The following is a 20,600-nucleotide window of genomic DNA, read 5'->3' on the forward strand; positions in this document are numbered from 1 at the left end:
TTATAACATGGGAAAAATTTTGTTATATGTGGAAATAGTTATTTTTTTTAATATCAATATTAAGGAATGATTTACTTTAAAAAATCTCCTGTATTTTCTTAAAAAGTCACTTGTCAGTTAGTTTGTCTTATTTCCAGTCTAGGATATTTCCACTGGAAACTACTTGGAGAAATTTGATGTTTTCACAGCGTAAACGCTTCCCTAAAAATGTCTGTCTTCAAAGGCTAAGAAATTCCACAAAAACAGCCGATTTTTAGGGCTAAAAATGAGGGTTGTTTGGTGAAATGAGATTCAGCTTTTAATGTTTAACAGGGAGAGACTAATAGAGGCTCATAATTCATAAGAAAATCATAAAACGTAAAAGGTTTAACAATCAAATATGAATCTCAGTCAGTGAATTTTAAGGTAAAGGGAAAAAAAAAACAAAATAAAAAAAATTGTTTTTCAGAATACATTTTGATGGCTTCAATCACACCTGAGCAAATTCCAGAAACCCGCCGATCACGAAGAGGCACGGCGACACGTCGAACGTGCCATCTTTTTCTGCACGCCTCTCGAAACAGAGCTCCTCCCGCGGCGCTCTGTCATCGCCGCTGCTTCGCAGCAAACATCCCCTTCGAGCCCCCAGCAGAGCTCCCCAATCAAAGGAAAACAAACAAGCCATTTTGACTTCGTAAACTTGACCTGCAAACAGCATGAAGGGGCTAAAAGTCCCACATCTCCAGCTGTCTCCTGGGGTCTGTTTGTGTCTGTGTGGAGGGGCGTCCACACGTGTTAAAGAGCTCTTTCGCGCCAGAGGAGGGCTTGTGCGTGTACTTGTTTATCTACGCATAATGTGCTGGAATGACATGGTTATGTGATGGAATAAAAATTCCTTAAAACGGGGGCTCGAGACCCCAAATCGTGGCTGCCACGGCGGGGAAGGGGGTTGGCAGACGGAGCCGGGGTGAGGCTGCAGGCGCGGTCGGGTCACGGGTGCGGTCGTCGGGTGAAACTCAGTTCACATTACCATGCAGACACCCGGGCTAACAAAGGAGGCTCCATCTGTTCCTGTCAGCCATTACAAATCTGGTGTCACCCAGTCCACTGAAGACAACAGGCCACTGCATCTAATCAAACGGCGCAGGCTCCTCCTGTGTGTAAAAGCAGCCATCGACTTCACACTCACTCACTCACTGGTTAGGGGAACGCGGTGCGGCGAAGGCAGGCAGTCGATCACCGCGGCTCATACATCCTCCCGGTCACAAAGTCTCCATTGTGTACAGTAGACTCACATAAAAATCAAATGATTAAACGCGAGAAAAAGCCGAATCAATCACCAAATCAGTCCCCGAATAAATCCTCGTGGTTTTTTTGTCAGAAAAGGGGGAAAAAAAAAAAAAAGAATTTTAATCCCAAATTGTCATCGTGCATAACTGTCGGTCCAAAAATGATCTCATTAAGAACTCGTGTCATTTCCCCCACACCCCCCCACTAACTCCCCCTCTTCCTCGGAAACAGACCGCCCTGCAGAAACGCCTGAGCCATTTCTTTCGGTGAACACAGGATGAACTATGAACTCTGCATGCCCTTTCAGTAAGGACACAGAGCCTCCCTACGCCAACATGGCTGCTGCCTCCGAGCGCCGACAGACCCGCTGCTGAGACGCAATTTTTTTTAAGACAAAATGTTCCAATTATTGATCCATCAGCAAAAAAAAAAAAAACCCAGAAAAAACAGGAAACTTGTTTCAATTTGAGAGAAAATAAAAGAATATGCATTTTTTTTTGCGCCAGACGATTAACCATTCCTCACATTTAGCACATAATAGCATGACACTGAGCTTTAAGTATCTCACACCACATCAACAGACGGCGCAATTTGTAGTTATCAGTATAGCCTTAAGGGAAACTTTTCAGCCTTGTATGGTTCGATTTTTATTTGCTTCCCAAAGGAAATCTCTCCTTATTTACTCTGAAAATTTAAAAAAAGAAAAGAAAAATGGTCATTATTGTCTAGTCTAATTGTGGTCTATCTTCACACCATCTGTTGTGATTTATTTATTTTCCAGCGAGACAAACAGTTGTTTCTCTTCCGAAGGCAGAGAAGTTCATTAAGCCGTTTCCAAATAAGGGATCAGGCTTGACTCAACCCAGCTGGCGTTAACCAAAAGCATCCAAAAATGACTGGAATTATTCTTTTTCCTTTTTTTTTTTTATTTTGAATATGGAGGAAAATTCCTGGCGCATCCAGCTGTAGCAAGACAAACAGCAGAGGCGGACACCTGAGGCCGCAGAGTCCATAATGCCCACCTGCGGCGTGTCACGTCAAGGGCTATTAGAGTCAGAAATACTAAAAGTCTGAATGAGAGGGCGGCAGGACGGAGAAAGGAAGATAGAGGGAAAGATTGATAAAAGGGAGAGGAGGGATGGAACACACATGGCCCCTCAGGTACAGTGTTGTATTTCAAACCCGGTTGGGAAAGAATAGAAGGGCTGTGGGTCAATAAATCACTGCATTAGCCTGCAGCTACAAAGCCTCCACCATGTGTGGGCTGCCTCCCACTAGCCACACACACATGACGCACAAAAGGACAAAACCAGGAGCTGAGGGTTTTGCCACAGGAGGGAGCTCTAGGTCACCATTCAGGTCTGTGTGACCCACCAGCACCATTTCTCCAGGTACACGAAGAGGCCAGGGGGGGAGAGAGGAAGAGGAAGCAGGGAGGAGGAGTCGCTGATGTCACCGGGCAAAGAGGTAGGAGAGGAGTTTCACACGGGGTGGTCTGCTTCCCCCCCCCACCACCACCATTCTCTGTTAATTTTTCACATTTAGAGGATGTGCTGCAATATGCGACGAAATGATCCACCTGCTCTTCCTGCGGTGAGGAGGAGCTTCGACAACAAGGATAATGAACTAAAGCCGAAGCTTTCTCAGAGGAGAAGCGCATCGCCTCCTGGCACACCAGCCCGTCCTTCTTCCCATTCAATTTGTTACGTTTCCAGTAAAAACACATTTACATTGGAAAAGTGTCACAGTTGCACCTCTGTGAATTAGAAAATCATGCTGTATAATTCAGTTGAAAATAATTGAGAATGCAGTATTGTAATAAAGTTTTTTTTTTTTGCTTTTGTGTTTGTCTAACTTAAATATGTCAAATGCTCATTAGGAGACGCTTCTAAACTCAAACTGCATTTTTAAAGCTCATTCTTTCTTGAGGGGAACAAAGCCAACCGAATGGACATGGCCGACCGTCCGAATGTGAAGAAAACAAGTGCATCCTAAATCCAACAACTGGTTGTGCTGCTCTTAGCAGCAACAACTAAAGTCGAAAACTGGCAGCGCTCCGGAGAAAAGCTGCTGAATTATTTACATTCAGCAACGCTGAAGAGATTCCCAGCATGAACAGCCTGTCTAAGCTGATTTCACAGCATCTCAAGCAGATTTAAGAGCGGACATTGACTAGGCCGCCTTGGATCACTGCTGCATAAACCCAGTGCAACTGAGCGCATGGTCATGAACAGACGGACAAACATCCTCCTTCAGGATCTTTTAGTTTCATTGATCCCTCAATTGCAGAAAATCACCCCACACCATCACACTACCACCACCATGTTTGACTCTTAGTATGTCAGTTTTACTCCGGATGAAACGGCTATCAACACCTAAAGTTCCCCTTGTGTCTCGTCAGTCCACAGAATATTTTCCCAAAGGTCTTGGGGATTGTCGAGACGCTTTGAAGGAAACCTCAGCTGGACCTTTGTGTTCTATGTGGTCAGCAGTGGTTTTGGTCTTAAAACTTTTGCCATGAGGCCATTTTTTTTTTACCAGCATCTTTCTTATTATTGAAACATTGACCTTAACTGGCCCCCACTGATTCCTGCATTGCTAAACCTGTGGTTCTGGGTTCTTTTGTGGCCTCCTGACTCACTCTTGGAGTAGTTTTGGTTCTCCTGAGAAGGCTCGTGTTTTCTCTCTTTATTCATAACGGCTCGTTCTCACTGTGGTTCTCTGGAGACCCAAAGCCTTGGAAATAATGCTACATCCCTCTCCAAAGAACTGGACGTATACAGATGACGTTCATGACCGGTTCTTGACTTTCTTCTACTTCTTGTTGTCAGACGGGTTTGACTGAAATGATTTCTTGGTTCTACGGGTCTGGCACTCATCACACCTGAGCATCTGTAGTGAAACTAAACCCATGTAATGGATAATTCATGATTTAACACAGGAGGAAACTATATTTTTACAAGGGCATCACCTGCTTGTATAGCTTTTTTTTCATTGACAAATTAAATCACCATATAATAGTCAATTTTATTTGATAATGTTAACCGTGTAAGTTAGAAAAATAATGTTTAAACGCTATATCACATAGATTCAATGTGTTGCTCATATAGTGGACTAAAACTCAGAATTCAGTTTCTAAGGAATATTTTATACTACACAGAACTAATGAAAATGTCCAGTGTAGTCCATTACTGTATAATATTTTACATTTTTGAATGAAATCGCTGAATTAAGTCAACTTCATGTCAACTAACTTATTCAGATGCCTGACCGTTTTCGGGCTAGAACTGCTTTCTGCTGCTCAAATGTATTATTTTTAACTAATACATGAAAATAAAAGTTCTGGCCTCTCGCACACCAAGACACTCAACACGAGTCAGAACCAGAACTATCGTGGACTCACACTCTGGGACTCCGTCGTCCTGGTAGTCCGACACCGAGGCGTCGTCTGAAGGCGCAGAACGTCCCAGACTGGAGCTGCGGTTGTCATCAGAGCCCTCATCGTCCCTGTAGTCAACTGAGCATGTGTGTGAAAAATAAGGCAAAGGACCATGTAGAGTAGAAACATTTTAAAGATGGGATTAACATTTTACTCACATCTTCCTGGGAATTCCTGAGGAAGCCTGAAAACATGAAAGGGAAAAAAAAAAAACATGCAAATCAAAGGCTGGTTTTGTAAATTGTTTGTGCTTTTTATTTATTTTTTATTTTTTGTAAAGCACTGCAGAAGCACAACTTCAGAAATTCAGTGAATATTGCTTCCTGTGCTATGCGCCACAAAGCCACAGGCTTTCTGTAACACAGCTGAAGCCTTTTCCCCTGCAGTGCAGACAACGCAAGCATCCGGCGTCAGCGAGCAGAGTTCATGCAAGAGTTTCACTTTTTGTGAAACTCATGCGTTGTTCCTGGAGAATGTACATTAAAGCAAAAGCAAGATTCAAAAATCAGATTAAAAACAGGGATCGTCGCATGAGATCTTTAGCAAAAGTAAATAAGAACGGAGGGGTTGATGTTGGAGTCATTAGATTAAACGAGTTCTTTCTAATGCAGACTGTATTCAAAGCAATTGCTGCCCGAGTCACAATTTTCTTTCTGCATTAAGAGCAAATGTTCAGTAATGGAGCTGTGAAGTTACATCGTCACACTTCAGCAGCCCGGCGTCTGCGCCTCCAGTATTGGATAATTTCAGGATGTATAAGCCTACCTTGTATGGACGACCAGGAAGTTATTCAGCAGGACCTTCCGCGTCTCTGCTGCGCTTTCACTCAGGCTCTCATCCTCAAGGATGTCCGTCACAAACAACTCGCAGTCTGCGGAGCACAGAAACATTAGAAGAAGTGTGTAAGTTAGATATAAAGGAGGGCCAAAGGCTCGGCAAAACTTGCTGCAAAGCACGTTTGGGTATTTGCCGATTTTACATAGAACAACAACATTTGAAAATTGGTGTTACAGACGGAGATCATCCAGGAAATGATGGACAGGGAGATTGTCTCATGAAAACTAACTGGATGTCAGACAAATTCTGGGGTTTATATCTGCTTATTTCCAACCCCAAAAACCGCAACCCACGACTCATTAAATAGGCAAGCGACTTTAGAAAAAAAACAAGCCCAAAGCTGCTTATTATAACTGGACTTGGCGACAGAAACTAAAAATCGTTCCTGTTTGTCCAGCAACAAAATGCGCTTCTCCCTCTTCCCCCCGGTATTTATGTTTCTGTCGCTGCTGATAACTGTCGTATAGAAACGGCGGTCGCTCCCCAAGACGCGCAGAGGAAATAAAATTAAATCACAAAAGAAAACAGTATCGCAAAGTGATTTCTATAAGCAACTATAGTCTGACTACTGGATGTGAAATAGCAATACGTTGGATTACTACTGAAAAAAGTGGCCCGACATCAATAACGCGTTGCTGACATCACTGCACTTAGGCTAATTTCCCCCACCCACATTTCAAAATAGGAAAAACAAGAAAATATGTCAAAAACTGTACATATGTGTTGTTCTTCATAAATCAAGAAATTGCTACAAGAAAAAAAAAACAACTTGCCTAAACTTGCTAGTATCTAGAGCCAGAGCAATTATTATAAAAAATGTAAACAACGTGAAACAGTGACAAATGGTGACAAACGATGCCCAACGTGAACCCCAGTTTATCTTTCCACAGTGGGAAGATTGGCTTCTCCAAGTCTCCAATTATTTAAGGATTTTGAGCACATCCTTACCTGAAGTGACAATATCAGCTGTGCTTAGCTACTTTTTATGTTGCTTAAATAGGGAAGAAAACCGGAACCAGTTTCTTTCTCTGTTGTATTAAAACCAGCTTCGACCTGGAAGGTTGTGCCACAAATACACAGAAGACTCTTCTTTATGATGATGAAGTCAAACAAGTCGGTCCAGATCATTTATCTGATTCAATTTTTTTCCACCCCACGTTACACAAATAAACTAACGCATGCAAATGTCCCCCCAAGAGCGCTGCGCCTGCTAGCTTGGCACCACATGCAAATGTGGTGAATGCCGACTTGATGGGAAGCGTTTACTGTTATGTGACGGCTGAAATAGAGAGGTGAACTTGATGGGAAAACTTTTGATACAAAGTCTGCTTCTGGTGAGGAAAAGGCTTCCGTCAAAGAAGTCGCTCCCAAATTCAATTAACTCTCTTTGAATAAAACCTAAAAAAAAAAAAATTCAAGTTGTTTTTGTTGAAATAATTCTACCTCATCACATTGTACTCTTCGACGATTAGCTTTAAACACAAACAAGGTAGGTGACAGAATATATTTTAACAGGAAATGAAGACATTACCATCCAAGAGTCTCCGGATCTCGACAGGGATTGTACCCATCCTTGGTTTTGCCCAATGCGATGCAAAACTAGTTGAATCAACACTCCTCTTCTGTCTTTCAAATCCTTGACGACTTTACCCCAAAAAGCTGCCTGGCTTCATCTAACCTCTGACATGCTGCTACAGCTCCCCCGAGGAACAACAGCCTGGTACTGGCAGAAAGACTCAAACTATCAACTGGCACATCAGCTAACCACCTGAGTCCTCCTGCATTGAAACTAGACTTCCGTGCATGCATCTAGATTTGCACATGGGGAGGAGCAGGTGCACAGACTTCCTCTGCATTTTGGTTCCCCAGTAGAGACGTATGAAGGTCTGATTCATAGTGAGAAAAAATTTCTACGTTACAGCGCCATGAAAATCTTGCCTGCTGTTTGTGATTGCTTAAGAGTAAGCATAAATATGTACAACAATATGTACATGTCTGTATACCTGAGTGGAACTCAAAATGTTAAATTGTCTTTTAAAGACTAAATACTCAAACCAGATTATCTGGTGGAGGTTCTGAGTTACTGCAGAAATTAAAAGTATTTTCATATTTTCTACCATTGAACCCCTTCGAAACATGATTTTCTGGAAACAAATTACAACAGGAAAAAAATACCTAATTAGTGACTACAGTTCTTTAGCAGGACATCTACCTGAAACATACAGCCACAGATATGACCAATGGGTTAGATTAATGGACATTCATGTGCTAGAATTAGAGCTGTACAATCTATCAAATTGCATTGGCCCAAGACATTTTTTTGCCAAAAGAGATTTTGACAACAACAAAACACACTCCTTTTTTATTGCATAAAGCTTATTTAGGTAAAAAAAAAAATAAAATCACTTATGGCAAAAAAAAAAAAAAAAGATTCAGGCCATTATTTTAGAAAGGTGACTGCTACAGGTAAATCTTTAATGGATGACAATAATCACCCTGGAGTTTCAGAATGAGCTTATTGTGAAATGTGGCCCACAAAAAAAATAAACAACATATTTTTAAACTAGTAAGTCAGGCTCATTTAAATGAATTCAAGTCTCATTTAAAAAGCCTCATAAAGATTCACTACACAGAAAAGGATATATTCCAAGCATTCATTTTTGCTAATTTTGATCAGGAATGTCCAAAGTGCCATTCAGGAGCCATTTGGATTGTTTCTGCACAGCCACTAAATGTAATTCAAAAATGCTACAGATTTGGCCTGCCATTGCCCAAAATGAGACAAACCGTACACAGCCACAGTCATACCTTTTAGTGAGGCTGACATATCTGTATTATATTTAATGCACATATGCATGCCTTGTGTTGTTTTAGTTTTACTACCTCCAAGTCATTAAAATTAACAAAAGGTAAACACCTTAAAATATATCACCCTGTGTGTAATTAATCAATAAGACAAAATGCATTTACTGACATAAATCAACTGTTTAATGGTATTTTAAGTTCTTGAGATGTATTGATACAATCAATTTGAAGTCAAGGTCTCAGCGGGATTGTTTCATATCATCTTACTGACCTTTTCCAAGTAACTTCTTTGACAACGTTAAGTAGTTTTTCAGTTTTCTAATATGTAGGGAATAATTTTAATTACTTTGAACTTTAACCCCATTGACAATTAGCAGCTCCAGTGTAAACGAGTAACGTTTTTTGTTATTTTGGTTAGTCACATCATTAGGAAACACTTTTTACAATCTTGTCACCAGTTAGAAAATAAACAGTAACTTGGCATCATTATACTTACTTTACTTTACTCCAGCTTAATTTGTCACACCTGACCTTGCAGAAGCAGGTAGTATCCGATGATTTGCACTTTTATGCTAATATTAGCTTGGTGGTGGGCGGTTAGCTAGTTAGCTTGGTTTAATTAGCTTGTTTAAGTTAGCTTGTTAACTAATGAAGGCAGACGACGTTCTTCTTTCAAAGCATATTCAGAATGAGTTTAATTGTTTTCATCTCGAGTTAGACTAAAAATATATACTTTGAAAATAGCTTTTTTTTTTTTTTTGCATTTTTATTTCTCATAGAAGAGCCTTAAGGGTCAGATCGGAAGAGAAAGCGGCATTCAAGTACCCCATGATTTTGAACGTTTTGAAATGGTAAAATCAAATTAGATTTTATAAACTTTGAACTTGGACAGTAAGAGCCTTAAATAGAAAGAATGAGTTTTGTTTGTTTGTTTGTTTGTTTGTTTTGCTTCTTCCGCTACATTACTTGAGTCTTCCTTGTTCATTTCTTAATCGTTTGTCTTGCCGTGTTAGTGATTTTGTTTGATCAAAGCAGGACTTTCTTGTAAACGAGGTCTTGATCCTTAATAAGACAACTTATATAAATAAAGGTAAAAAAAATCAACTGTTTACAATAACAATAAAAATGCACATTAATTACATTACAATGTCCGTTTACTGGGTTTAACAAGATGCTGCATTCAAGTACGCAAGTTCTCAAAAGTTATGAAATCGTGAAACACCGCATCATGTGCAATTACTGTTACAACCATAAACAATAAAGATCATTTTTATAATAATAATTTTTATATCATAACAATCCTTATTATGTCCTTGGCTACAACACCTGCTATTTATATTATTATAATTACCAACAAAGGACATTTAAAGTCCTGCACTCTGTATCACTTTTTAAACATCTCGGAAATAATTTAGGTTATCCTTTTTAAAATAGCCTTTTAAACAAATTAATTTTGCATTGATAACTGACAATAAATTACATGATCAGAACCAACAAAAACGTACAGATGTTGAATAATTTTAGAGGTCACCTGTCATTTGTGCTAGTTATTTAAATTTCTTAAGTTAACACTTAAAACAATGCTGTATGCATTTTGTTTGGAAAATGTTACAAGATACTTAAAGAGTTGGAAAACAACTCTACTAAAATGTGGTCCATTCAGTAGTGCTTTGCTAGATTTAAATTACTTGGGAAAGTTATTAAAAATACTATTAGATTTACATGTGTTTTGAATACAGTAAATTATTTGCTTAAAGAAACAGCAGTATGCTGTATCCAAATTTTCAACATGTTTTCTAATAAGGATTAAATAAAGTTATAGAATATGGAGCTGGCCCACGTTAAATATGAGAAATAAATATCAGGACGATGTTTACATGTTAGTAGGCTGTGTAATAATCCGTGATTTATGATGCAGCTGTTGTAAATATTGCACAGTTAAAGGTTATCTTTTAAGCAAACACAATATCTTTTCTGAATGGATTTAATTAATCCTGACTCCTGCTGCTTAAATTTTGCACATCCTCAGATTCAGCGGAAATAAAACTGACAGGGACGTATCAGACGACACACAAATGCACCACCACCAAAGTGGTTCGTCACTGCACTCGACAGGGTGTGGATTAATAGCTACGATTACTACTGGAGGGTGAACTCCAATTAATTGAACCAGGCTGGGTTTTTAAACACACAATTGACCCTTGGAGGGGAGGCAGTGGTCGTGGAAGCAGTACATAACAGCAGAACCGGTGGCCTTGGCTATTGTTTTATTGATCGTGTATTCCTGAAACACAGGAAAGAAAGCATTCAAGTAAATAAGTCTCAATCCTTCTCTGCTGACGTTGGCAATGTGTATCAATCACTGATAGATGCGTGTAGCAAAAAGGTGATCACTTAAATAATAGTCAATGCCTTGCAAATGTAAACATACAGTCTTTAAGCCTGTTCGTTTTGGGGTGGGGTTTGACATCACAACCTCAAACCTTAATTGGGGTTTTGTGTGATAGACAGATACAATGTAGCCTGTAGTTATGATTTGAAAAATAAAGTGATTTTATTTATTTATGTATTTCTTACAAACAAAGATATAAAAGTGCCCCATGCATCTGGATTCAGGCCCTCTACAAATCCATTGCAGATTTCCTGGCATCTCCACTACATTTGCACACAGAGTGATCGTCTTTGCCCACTCTTCTTTGCAAAAGAGCTCAAGCTCAGTGAGATTGGCTGGGAAGCATCTGCTACATCCTAAATCATACGATTGCAGCTCTGTCTACAGGTTTAGTGTTGTTGTTCTGCTGGAGAGTCTGGCTGGTTTTCCTCTTCCCATCAAGCTTCTGTGTTTCACTCCCACAGCATGCTGCCACCACTGCCATGTTTCTGTGTTGCTGTGTTCAGGGTGTTCCACAACATATTTTGTATGGAAGTCCTAAAACTCAATGAATGTCCCATTTAAGAAGAGCATATTTTTCCATGTTATCTGTATGCCCTTTATAATTTATGGCAGTTTCGAGATTTTATGGCCTTCTTTCCACTAGTCTACCTTAAAAGACAGATTCGTGGAGTGCGAGACTTAATGCTCGCCCCATCAACACAAAACTTATCAAGAACACTGCTTCATAATTAAGATAAAAATTTTTATATTTGACTTATTTTGTAGGGGAGGGAGGGGTTATTTATGTAGAAGGCTGTCTCATGAAGGCCTCCTTCCTTGTCACTTCCCAACAGGAAGCCAAGGGGTCAGGGTGAGTTTGAATCGCATGTCGGGATTGTCCCCACGCTGACCTGCGCCTGACTGGCCTCCCAGCAAAAAGCCCCTGTGAAGGTAAGAGGAACTGGGGTCCCCTCCCCTGGAAAAGAGGTTCCCTCCCCTTGACAGCTCCACAGAGCCCCAGCCACCTGCCTGCTGGGCTGGCCCCCACATATGAAAAGGGAAGCTCTTTGTAATCCGACGGGGATTACACCACCCAACAATGCTCCGCTGAAAGAGCGACAAAAGCCCTGTATCAAACGCCGCTGAGGGGGAGCACGGCTATGATCTCCCACTACTACCGACACTGATGACTCCTCAGCCACCTCTCATCTCCCCGAGAGGCTCTTCCCCCTCCCACCCCCCAACCCCCCACCCCGAATGCCTCTGTCCTCCTTCTGCCCTCTTCATATCTGGGATCTGGCCTTTTATCAGCGCATTCCTTTTCATTTGCATTGCAGCGTGGGGAGGGATGGCAGGTCTCTCTGATCTGATAGCGCCAGGAGAGACAGAGAGAGAGAGAGAGAGAGAGAGAGAGACAGGAGGATCCTCAGGGCATGAGATGTGCATCCTGTCCTGCAACACACACACACACACACACACACACATACACATAGAAAAACACCACGCTGCATTCTCCAGGTAGGCAGGGACCTTTCTGCAGTCTAGAGGGACAAATAAAGCACTCATGCCTCTCTTTAAAGGTCTGTTTGTCTTTATTTTAAAGAAGAAAAAAACTACAAAGGCAAGCGAGTCTGACATGTGGAAAGCTTCACTTAATTCTGAATGTGATGCATTTAAATAAATATTAATTTGCGTCTGTCATAAGTGTTTTCTTTGCTCAAGGGAATAAAAAGAGGCGTTTCACCAGGTTTTCCTCTGGTGGACCCTCCTCGCTACAGCCGACCTCTGGAAGCAGCTGATTCCACTGGACTTTATTTAGGGGTAGCAGAGGAAAAGGGGACAGAATGTACACCACATTTTAGATTTTTAACTTCCACTTCACAATTTTGCACCGTTTCATGATGGCATATCACAAAAAAAATAATCCCAATAAAATACATAAGTTTCTGTTTGTTAGTTTGTGGCAAACTGAAAAGTGTGAAAAAGATCTTAAGAGAATTTAAAAGTCTTAAAAAAAAAAACCTCAGATTTCCAAAATAGGAACTTGAACTTCCTTCATTTAGCTCTTAAATTAGCACATCTGTTCATTCCTTTCTTCCTCCGTTGAGTTTTCCATTCAGTCTCTGTGTTATGAATCTCTTCTCTCAGCGAGTCTTTCTCAAGATGGTGGCATGAATATATTCAGGTAATTAATGCCATTTTCTGTAAGAACATCAGAAATGTTAAAAGTGATCAACTGAGAAATGAAAGGGGTGAGAGGAGAAATTAAAAGATCTTAAGAAGTTAAAATTATACCAAGTATAGAATCCAGTTCATGGCTTAATAAAGCCTGGACAAAATGCAGAAAAGTTCAAGCAAGGTGAACCCTTTGCAGGTCTATAACGTGATAAACTTCTAGATTCTCATTGTTTAAGCTTAAATGTGACCTTAATTTTTATATAATCAATATGTTACCAAGACACCCAGAGCTAAACTTGCTTTACGAAAACTGTATTTTATTAAGGCATACCAGAGTAAAAGGGGAGGATATGGATGCTACAATATACAGATTTTTGGTGGTTAAACCTTTTAAAACTATGAATAATTTTCCTTTCATTTCACAGTTATGCACTGGAAAACCCAAACGCTCAAGTGTTGTGTATTCTTTGAACATTTGACATGTGGAAAGCTCTTCAAAATAATCCTGACTGGTGAATCTTAAGGTTGACCTTAATTTACTCATTTTTTAAGAAATTATGTTTGCTTTACTCTTGCAGATAAAAAAAAAAAAGAGAGGCAGTTTGCCTTTCGGATATCCTCTAAATCATTGTGTACCCTGACCCACCCACTGCTCAAACATATGTCAGTGTGAAGGAGGGGAGGCTTTTGTTGCAGCAAAGTAAAGGAAAGACAAAAAAAAAAAAAAAACCTAGAATGATAGATGAAGGACACAAAAATCCGAGCCTTCAATCTGCCTCAAATTGACTGACTTGGATTGTTACCACAGCTCAGATCAATGTTAGCCCTGAACGCGTTGAATGGAAAATCATTCGGATTGTATTATGTTAGAATATATGAGCCATTTCAAAATATTAATTCAGCATTATTTGAGGTGTCTGTTAAGGATGGCAGTTAGAGCTCGCGCCGCTTTGACACGACTGAGCGATTACACACCTCTATTACACGTGATGTATGAATGTGTGAGAGGGACCTATTTTTCACGACCAAGACATTGTCCCTGGAGGGAGGTGAGAATACGGCTCTCCCACCACCCCCGAACAACTGGCCGGCTGCAACCCGAGAACAGAGAGAGGGGAAGAAAAAGGGGAAGCGCAGCACTATTGGTATTGGTGGAAACTGCGAAGACGTGTCTGCATTTTGCTCGCCGCTCCCCCTGTCCAGTTAATTGGAATACAAAGCAGAGCAGGGTCGATGGGAGAGCGGCGGTGGCGAAGATGAAGAGGAGGAGGAGAAGGAGGAGGCATAGCCGCTGTCTGTCTCCAGCAACCTTCACTGCTCGCTGGAAATTGACTGTGGAAGCAGCAAGCGAGACCGACACACTGTCACTGGTAAAATGAACTGTCACCTTGCATTTCTCAACCTCCTGGCAGCGTCGAATTGGCCGCTTTGAACCATGCGACGTGACACTGATTGAGTTCTGGTTTCCCCCTCCTGGGCTCCAAAGGAAGCAGGCCACTTTCATACCAAGCGCGCAGGGCTCTCCGCACAGAGAATCCCTTCAAAACGCTCACTCCTTCCTTCACCACCCCTCATTATTTCATTGTGCTGCTTCGTTACTCTGCTTCTCAACTAGTCTTGTTGTTATTTATTAATTTTTTTTGTTGTTGTTTTCCCTACTGTGTGCAGTCATAGAAGTCTGACAGGGACGCAGAGGAGGAAAACTATTAGGGGTAGCCATTTGGATCCTGGAGGCAATCCCAGGGAGTATTAAGACGTTAACCCTGGCCAAGTCACTTGTCTCTCTCAGTTACCGTGCTGATGGAGTGGGGAAAGGATCCGGTCGCAAGGGGAGATCCAGGAGACAGGAGCTTTGGGTCAGCTGCCGCTTCCAGGTCCAATCGAGCCTGACTGGAATGGGGGATGGTTGTCAGGAGCCTCCTTGGCTGGGCTTTAAGGAGGCTCGGCGCCAAAACAAAGGACAAAAAAACAGAAAGTGTGCCATCTCTACCCACACCGGATTCAGGAAGACTCACCAATATCTGTGGAAAAAGTCAAATAAATATGTTTAATTAATGTTTTTTGTTTTTTTCCTCAGTGAACAAATATTGAACGTTGTGACTTTCACATTAATTGCAAAAATATTCATATCCCTTCTCACATGTTGCAGTAGCATGGTGTGGTGTTTTATTGGGATTTTATGTGACGAACCCGCACAAATTCATCTGAAATCTTAAGAATTTTTATAGTTTTAGAAGTTTTGGTGAAAACAAATATTAAAAATGTCTTGTTCATTTGAATTCAGCCCACCTGAGTTGAGACTTTGTCTGCAAATTAATTGCAGTCTTTTATATCTTCCAGCTTTGTACACATCTATAGACGCCAGAAGTCCTCCAGGATTTTAATGGGGAATTTTTATATTAGATTTAGGTAAACCTCCAACCTAGCCTCCAGTTTTTGTGTGCAGCTCCTCCAGAGTTACCGTAACTCCCTCGGGTTACGTCTGGAACAAATTCATTCCTTGCCCAGTTTAATTTTAATTTTTTCTTTTTATTTAATAGTTCCCCAGGCATGTTTTTCTAGAGTTTCATACTCTTTCTATTTTCAGATGATGGATTGAACAGTGCTCTCTGACATGTTGTTTTATTGTTTTATAACAGAATCCTGGTTTCATCTTCTCCACAATTATCTTTCTGACTTGTCCACCGTGTTCCTTGGTCTTCATGATGCTGTGGGCTTCCCAGAACAGCTGGTGAATGATACTTAAGTGGTTTCTGAAGGAAGGTTGTGGTACTGAACTTTATTTAGGGATCTCAGGCAAAAGGGGTCTGAGTACATAATTTTATTTAAATACCTTCTTTTTTGGCAAATACCGTTAAAAACCATTGATAGTTTTCCTTCTTCTTCACAGATATGTGTTACTTTGTATTGCTCTGTCTCACAAACTCTCCAACAATGCATAGAAGTTTGAACTTGTAATGTGACAAAATGAGAAAAAGTTTTTTCGAGAGCGAATACTTTGGCAAGATTTATTGTTCCCAAAAAATGTTTGCTCCTTGGGTAAAAGAGCATTTGGAGGATGATAAGACTTTATTTTATAAAGCTGTATGTAGGAAACTCACAGATTTAAACTGATAAATTTGAGATGAAAATACCAGGGAGAAATGTCCGTCCACACTTGATTAAAGCAAGCAAGAGATTTCATGAATACGGAAAGAAGCTCTTTATTTCTTACGTCCTGAGTTGACGTCATCAGACGTCTTCATCCAATCAACAACCTGGAAATCAAAGATATTCCATGTAATCTAACAAAGAAAATCATTACATTTTGAGATCAAAGACATTTAGAAAGCTAAAAAAAAAAGATTTCAATTAGATTCTATCAATCCAATTGTTTTTAACCGGATTACTAGATTACTTATTCCCGCCTCTTATTCCTGATGTTCAGCATGTGCTTTTTTTTCTTTCTAATTTGCTAATTTAATTAAATAATTTAGAATGGCTATCAACTAAACAAATTGAAATTCTGAAACGACACGAAGTCCAACTCCGCCCTGACTTCATCGCATTTGACTTCAGAAGGACAAATGGTTTTGATCTAAAAATCTCATGTTTGATACCTGCCACTAAAAAATAAATAAATAAAATCACCTCTGTGTGAGCCCCCCTGTTATGCCATGAATACTGGATCCAGTTTCCTTTGAAGCCTCAGGGACCCCGCGGAGTGACGTGCGACAGAGGAACTGGTAGAAATCCGAGGAAGTGAGTCTGGCAATAGACTTGTAAAAGAGCCTACAAAACAACTGCAAGCAGCATGGGGTACAAACTGCACCAGGCTGACCTCAAAGTGCAGAGGAGGGAAGAGAGGGTGCTGGGGGGGGGGGCATGTGAGTGGATAAAGATGTGCAGGGCATCTATAGACAGACGCTGGTTTTTATTATCGCCCCGTTCACTCAGGTGTTTGTGGTTTTGTTTGTGGGCGTACGCCGGGGGGAGGATGATTTCTCTTTTCTCTTCCCGTCCTCTGCTTCTCTCCTTGTCCTACATCCTCCATCAGAAAGCAAGGAGGCCCGGCGCTGATGGGAAGGTGAAAAACATCCTCCTCCTCCTCCTCCTCTCTCCCGGCTGAACATCTGTCTCCTCGGTGTTGGCTGCACCACCGATTCTGACACCTCCAGATGGAGAGCCTGCTGGGAGCGCTGAGGTATTACCTCCAGAGATGGCAGGGATCACACCCCTGGAAAGAAGTCCCACACTTGCTTTCTGCAGCGACTCCTTCTTCTTTTTTGTTGTTGTTGGATCTGTCACGGCTCTCCATATCCATTGTCACTCCCCCGCTACCCCGGCCCTGCCCCTCTGCCTTTGTGGCTCATCTGATGAGCAGGCTTTTGGGCCTTGTTAAGAAATGCATGACATCAAATGTCTGAGCCCTTCTTCTAATTTACAGTAATGGGTCGTGTGGTATTTCAACTGTAAATTCTATTCAAGGAACTGAATTAATTTTTAATACAGTTGTGAAAGAACTGCAGGCTCATGCAGATGTATTTCGAACGACCGCTGATTCCCATTTCCTAAATGCATGTTTTCCAGACGCCTTAAAAAGATTAAAGCTCACACAGTCTTGATCATGGCCCAAGAAAGGAAAAAAAAAAAAAGAGAAGAAAGAGCCCGTACAGTTTATTAGTGCAAATATCAGAAGCAATACCTGTGAAAATCCAGAGCGTAAAAGCCTGGGAGTTTGCTTCGCCAGAGCCCCTCTGCCGTCTTGACAGATTGACTCTGCATTCATTTGTGCCTGAACTCTGAGTGAACCTCGGCGTTGGAGAAGAAGGGCATCAACAGGCCATAGCTGTTGGGGCAGAAACTGTGTGTGCAAACCCATCACCCAGAGCAAATATTGAAACTGCGCCTCCCTTTACAATGAGAGGAAACGAGGTGGTCAGGTTCTGGAAGCCACAATAGCCACTGTTTCCATTTAAAATGGGTGTTTAATTTATTTTATTTTAAAATAACATTTCATTCAAATTCGGTCAGACAGAAATAGATCCGTGGTAAGAAGTGACCGAGTTGAATTTGGGTAACAAATCAAGAGTGAGACCCGACTTCCTGGAGTTTGTTGTCATGTTTAAAGCCCCTGGAGGTATTTTGAGGTGAAAAGGTCACTCAAGAACCACCCCATGTGTTGTGAGAGATTCCCCTTGTCACATTATGCAAGCTGACATTGTTGCAGTCGAATAAATTCAAAATCTACACAACAAATTAGAGATGTGCCAATCAGGCTTTTGCTGGCCATTACAGATTTCTGGTTTCCTGTCAAAAGAAAGCAGAAATCTGATTTTTTTTTTATTTATTTATTTTTAAATTAGTTCTCTTTCTAAAGCCTATGAACACATAACAGAGAAAAAAATGTTCAACAGGTACTTTGATAGAGGTACAGTAGAAAATTAAGGAATTACAATACAAGCCAGTTTTTAATGGGTATGTTCCTAACCTTTATCTGATATTTACTGATTTCCACAAGTGCATGCTGTTCGTTGGAAGTTGCAGGAGTTCTGAGATTCGACGTGTTTAATAAAAAGTGTAAAAAAAAAACAAAACAAACAAAAACAATCTGATCTTGTTAGCATTCGACCTGCAGATCACATGTCAGAGACAATCAGGAAAACATCCTCAGATTGATGCATCTCTACAAAAATCTGTCCAATCGGGGAAAAAAAGCACCAAACTAGACTAAATATTAAGACATAGTCAGCTTTTACAAGCACAAAAACTGCAATTTTATTCTTTAATATTTCATAGTCTTTATTAAGCTAAATCATCTGAACAAGTGTTGGAAAATACCCTGTAAATAAATAGTGCAAAACAATGACACTGAGATCAGTGATATAACACAAAGCACAGCTTGAGCTCATTATGGAGAGGTAAAAAAATAAAAAATAAATCCATGAAAATATTTTTAAGAAGCACCCAGTTCAGAGGAAAAGCAGCAGTCAGTCATACCCTGTAAAGATTCACAAGTCCACAAGCACTTTGAGTATTTATTTCCCACGGTATGGTGAAACCCAACCGCTTTTTTTTTCCTTTTTTTTTAAAGTCCCATCACAGTTCACAGTTTCTCCCCTTTAGTATTTGTGGACGCGGTTTCAGAGAGTTTCTCCGGTGGAGTGCTGCTGGCCAGGACGCAGCCGAGCTTCTCTCGCTTCTTCTGCTTCATCCTGCGGTTCTGGAACCAGATCTTCACTTGCGTCTCATTGAGCTCCAGGCTGGCCGCCACCTCCACCCGCCGCGCCCGCGTCAGGTACTTGTTGAAGTGGAACTCCTTCTCCAGCTCCGTCAGCTGCTTGGTGGTGAAGTTGGTGCGGATCGCATTGGGCTGGCCCGGAACCCCGAACTCCGACAGAACAGCTGTGGGGAGAGAAGAGGGGGAGCGAAAGGCGGTGGATTGATGGATGGAGAGAAACATGGAAGTCATGGAGCTGAAGAAGCACGAAGGGGGTGAAGATGTGAGTGGAAAACGTGAGAGTTAATCGCGCTGCTTTGGGCTGTATAAGCACCAGCGACAAGAACCACCGACCTGTTTTAGGGGGGTTCCTCTTCACTTTCATCCAGTCGAAAGTTTTAGAAGTTTCCTCCTGGTCTTTCTCCTTGCACTGGGGTGGTAGCCTCCTGTAAACACTCTCTGAGTACTCCTGCTGCCGCTGGTCCGGATACTGCACGTATTGGCCCGGGCCGCAGCCGTTCCCGGGGTAAGGAGCCACGCTCGTTCCGAGAGGAGATACCTGCGTGTGCGCGAAGCTCCTGTCCTGGTCGGGACCGAGGCCGAACTGGTGGTGTCCGTACTCCAGAGATGAGCCGTACACGGGGTTTCCTGCTGCTGAAAACTGCAGATCCAGACTGGTGTGCTGCTGCTGCTGCTGCTGCTGCTGGTGGTGCAGCGGGACGCTCGGAGCCTGGTGAGGCACCAAACACCCGTCCGGTGCGTAACTATCACTTGTTGCGCAAGAGTTGGACGCTGCGTACCCGGGGTTTAAATTGGAGTATCCGGCTTTTGTGCTAAAAACATTTGCTCCGCGGCTGCATACCGGATAGTCTAAGTAGGAGTTCATCCTGGAACCTGGGCCTGGTGGATTTGTTTCAGACCTGACTTGGAGCGAGCCGTCATTAATGGTCGCACCCTGTGTCCTGACCTTAGGTAGGATGTCAAAGCTGTAAGAAAAACAAAAAGGGGTAAAAAAAAAAAAAAAAACTACCTTCCACCCTCATATCACCTTCCTGACCACGCCACGTGACCAGCCAAACACCAATGGCAAAAGAGCCACAGCACTCCGTCAAGTCTTTAGGCTCGTCCATCAAAGGGCCCCATTTACAAGACAAACGCTTCAATCAAAGTGGCTCATCTATCTGATAACAACACAAACATCAGGACACATGTGCACCAAAGAGGAGCGTCAACAGAAAAAAGGGGAAATAATCACAACAGGAATCATGATGAAAAAAAAAAAAAATAAGAAGAAGAATATTACCACATCTCCAGAGATTTAAAAAAAAAAGACGGGGTATAATCAATTTAGACAATAACAGTACTTTTACTACAAATAACAATCTTATTAATAATAGTTAAAATAAATCTGAAAAAAATAAGATTAAATACAACACTAATAATAAATAAATAAATAAATAAATAAATAAATAAATAAATAAATAAATAAATAAATAAAT

The 20,600-nt window shown here is 41.2% G+C and overlaps 2 protein-coding genes across 3 annotated transcripts in view; both read right to left on the bottom strand.

Annotated features, from left to right (window-relative positions):
- skap1 (src kinase associated phosphoprotein 1) overlaps nt 1-7,335 on the bottom strand; it is a 42,678-nt gene extending 35,343 nt beyond the window's left edge. The window contains exons 1-4 of one of the 2 annotated variants that reach the window (XM_007572505.2): nt 7,077-7,335; nt 5,474-5,579; nt 4,867-4,892; nt 4,673-4,786 (exon numbers count right to left, since the gene is read on the bottom strand). In XM_007572505.2, the coding sequence (XP_007572567.1) occupies nt 4,673-4,786; nt 4,867-4,892; nt 5,474-5,579; nt 7,077-7,116 (286 nt within the window). In that variant the 5' untranslated portion in view covers nt 7,117-7,335. The remainder of the gene's footprint in view (nt 1-4,672; nt 4,787-4,866; nt 4,893-5,473; nt 5,580-7,076) is intronic. The other variant, XM_007572514.2, reaches the window with a different exon arrangement.
- Nucleotides 7,336-18,662: 11,327 nt separating this feature from the next.
- hoxb1b (homeobox B1b) lies at nt 18,663-20,548 on the bottom strand. The gene is made up of 2 exons (XM_007572526.2): nt 19,456-20,548; nt 18,663-19,286 (listed from the first exon to the last, which is right to left on the bottom strand). The coding sequence occupies exons 1-2, from the start codon at nt 19,985-19,987 to the stop codon at nt 18,988-18,990; spliced, it is 831 nt and encodes a 276-aa protein (XP_007572588.1). The 5' UTR covers nt 19,988-20,548; the 3' UTR covers nt 18,663-18,987.
- Between the last annotated feature and the right edge of the window lie 52 nt (nt 20,549-20,600).

The sequence above is a fragment of the Poecilia formosa genome, unplaced genomic scaffold (genome assembly GCF_000485575.1).
Source record: "Poecilia formosa unplaced genomic scaffold, Poecilia_formosa-5.1.2 Scaffold7, whole genome shotgun sequence".
Lineage (NCBI taxonomy): Eukaryota > Metazoa > Chordata > Actinopteri > Cyprinodontiformes > Poeciliidae > Poecilia > Poecilia formosa.

Bases quoted from the DNA above. Each gene is read 5' to 3' on its own strand.
- hoxb1b (XM_007572526.2), bottom strand. From the start codon at position 19,987: ATGAACTCCTACTTAGACTATCCGGTATGCAGCCGCGGAGCAAATGTT. The intron at 19,287-19,455 runs GTCGGTGGTTCT...CTCTCCCCACAG, and splicing joins GAGGAACCCCCCTAAAACAG to CTGTTCTGTCGGAGTTCGGG.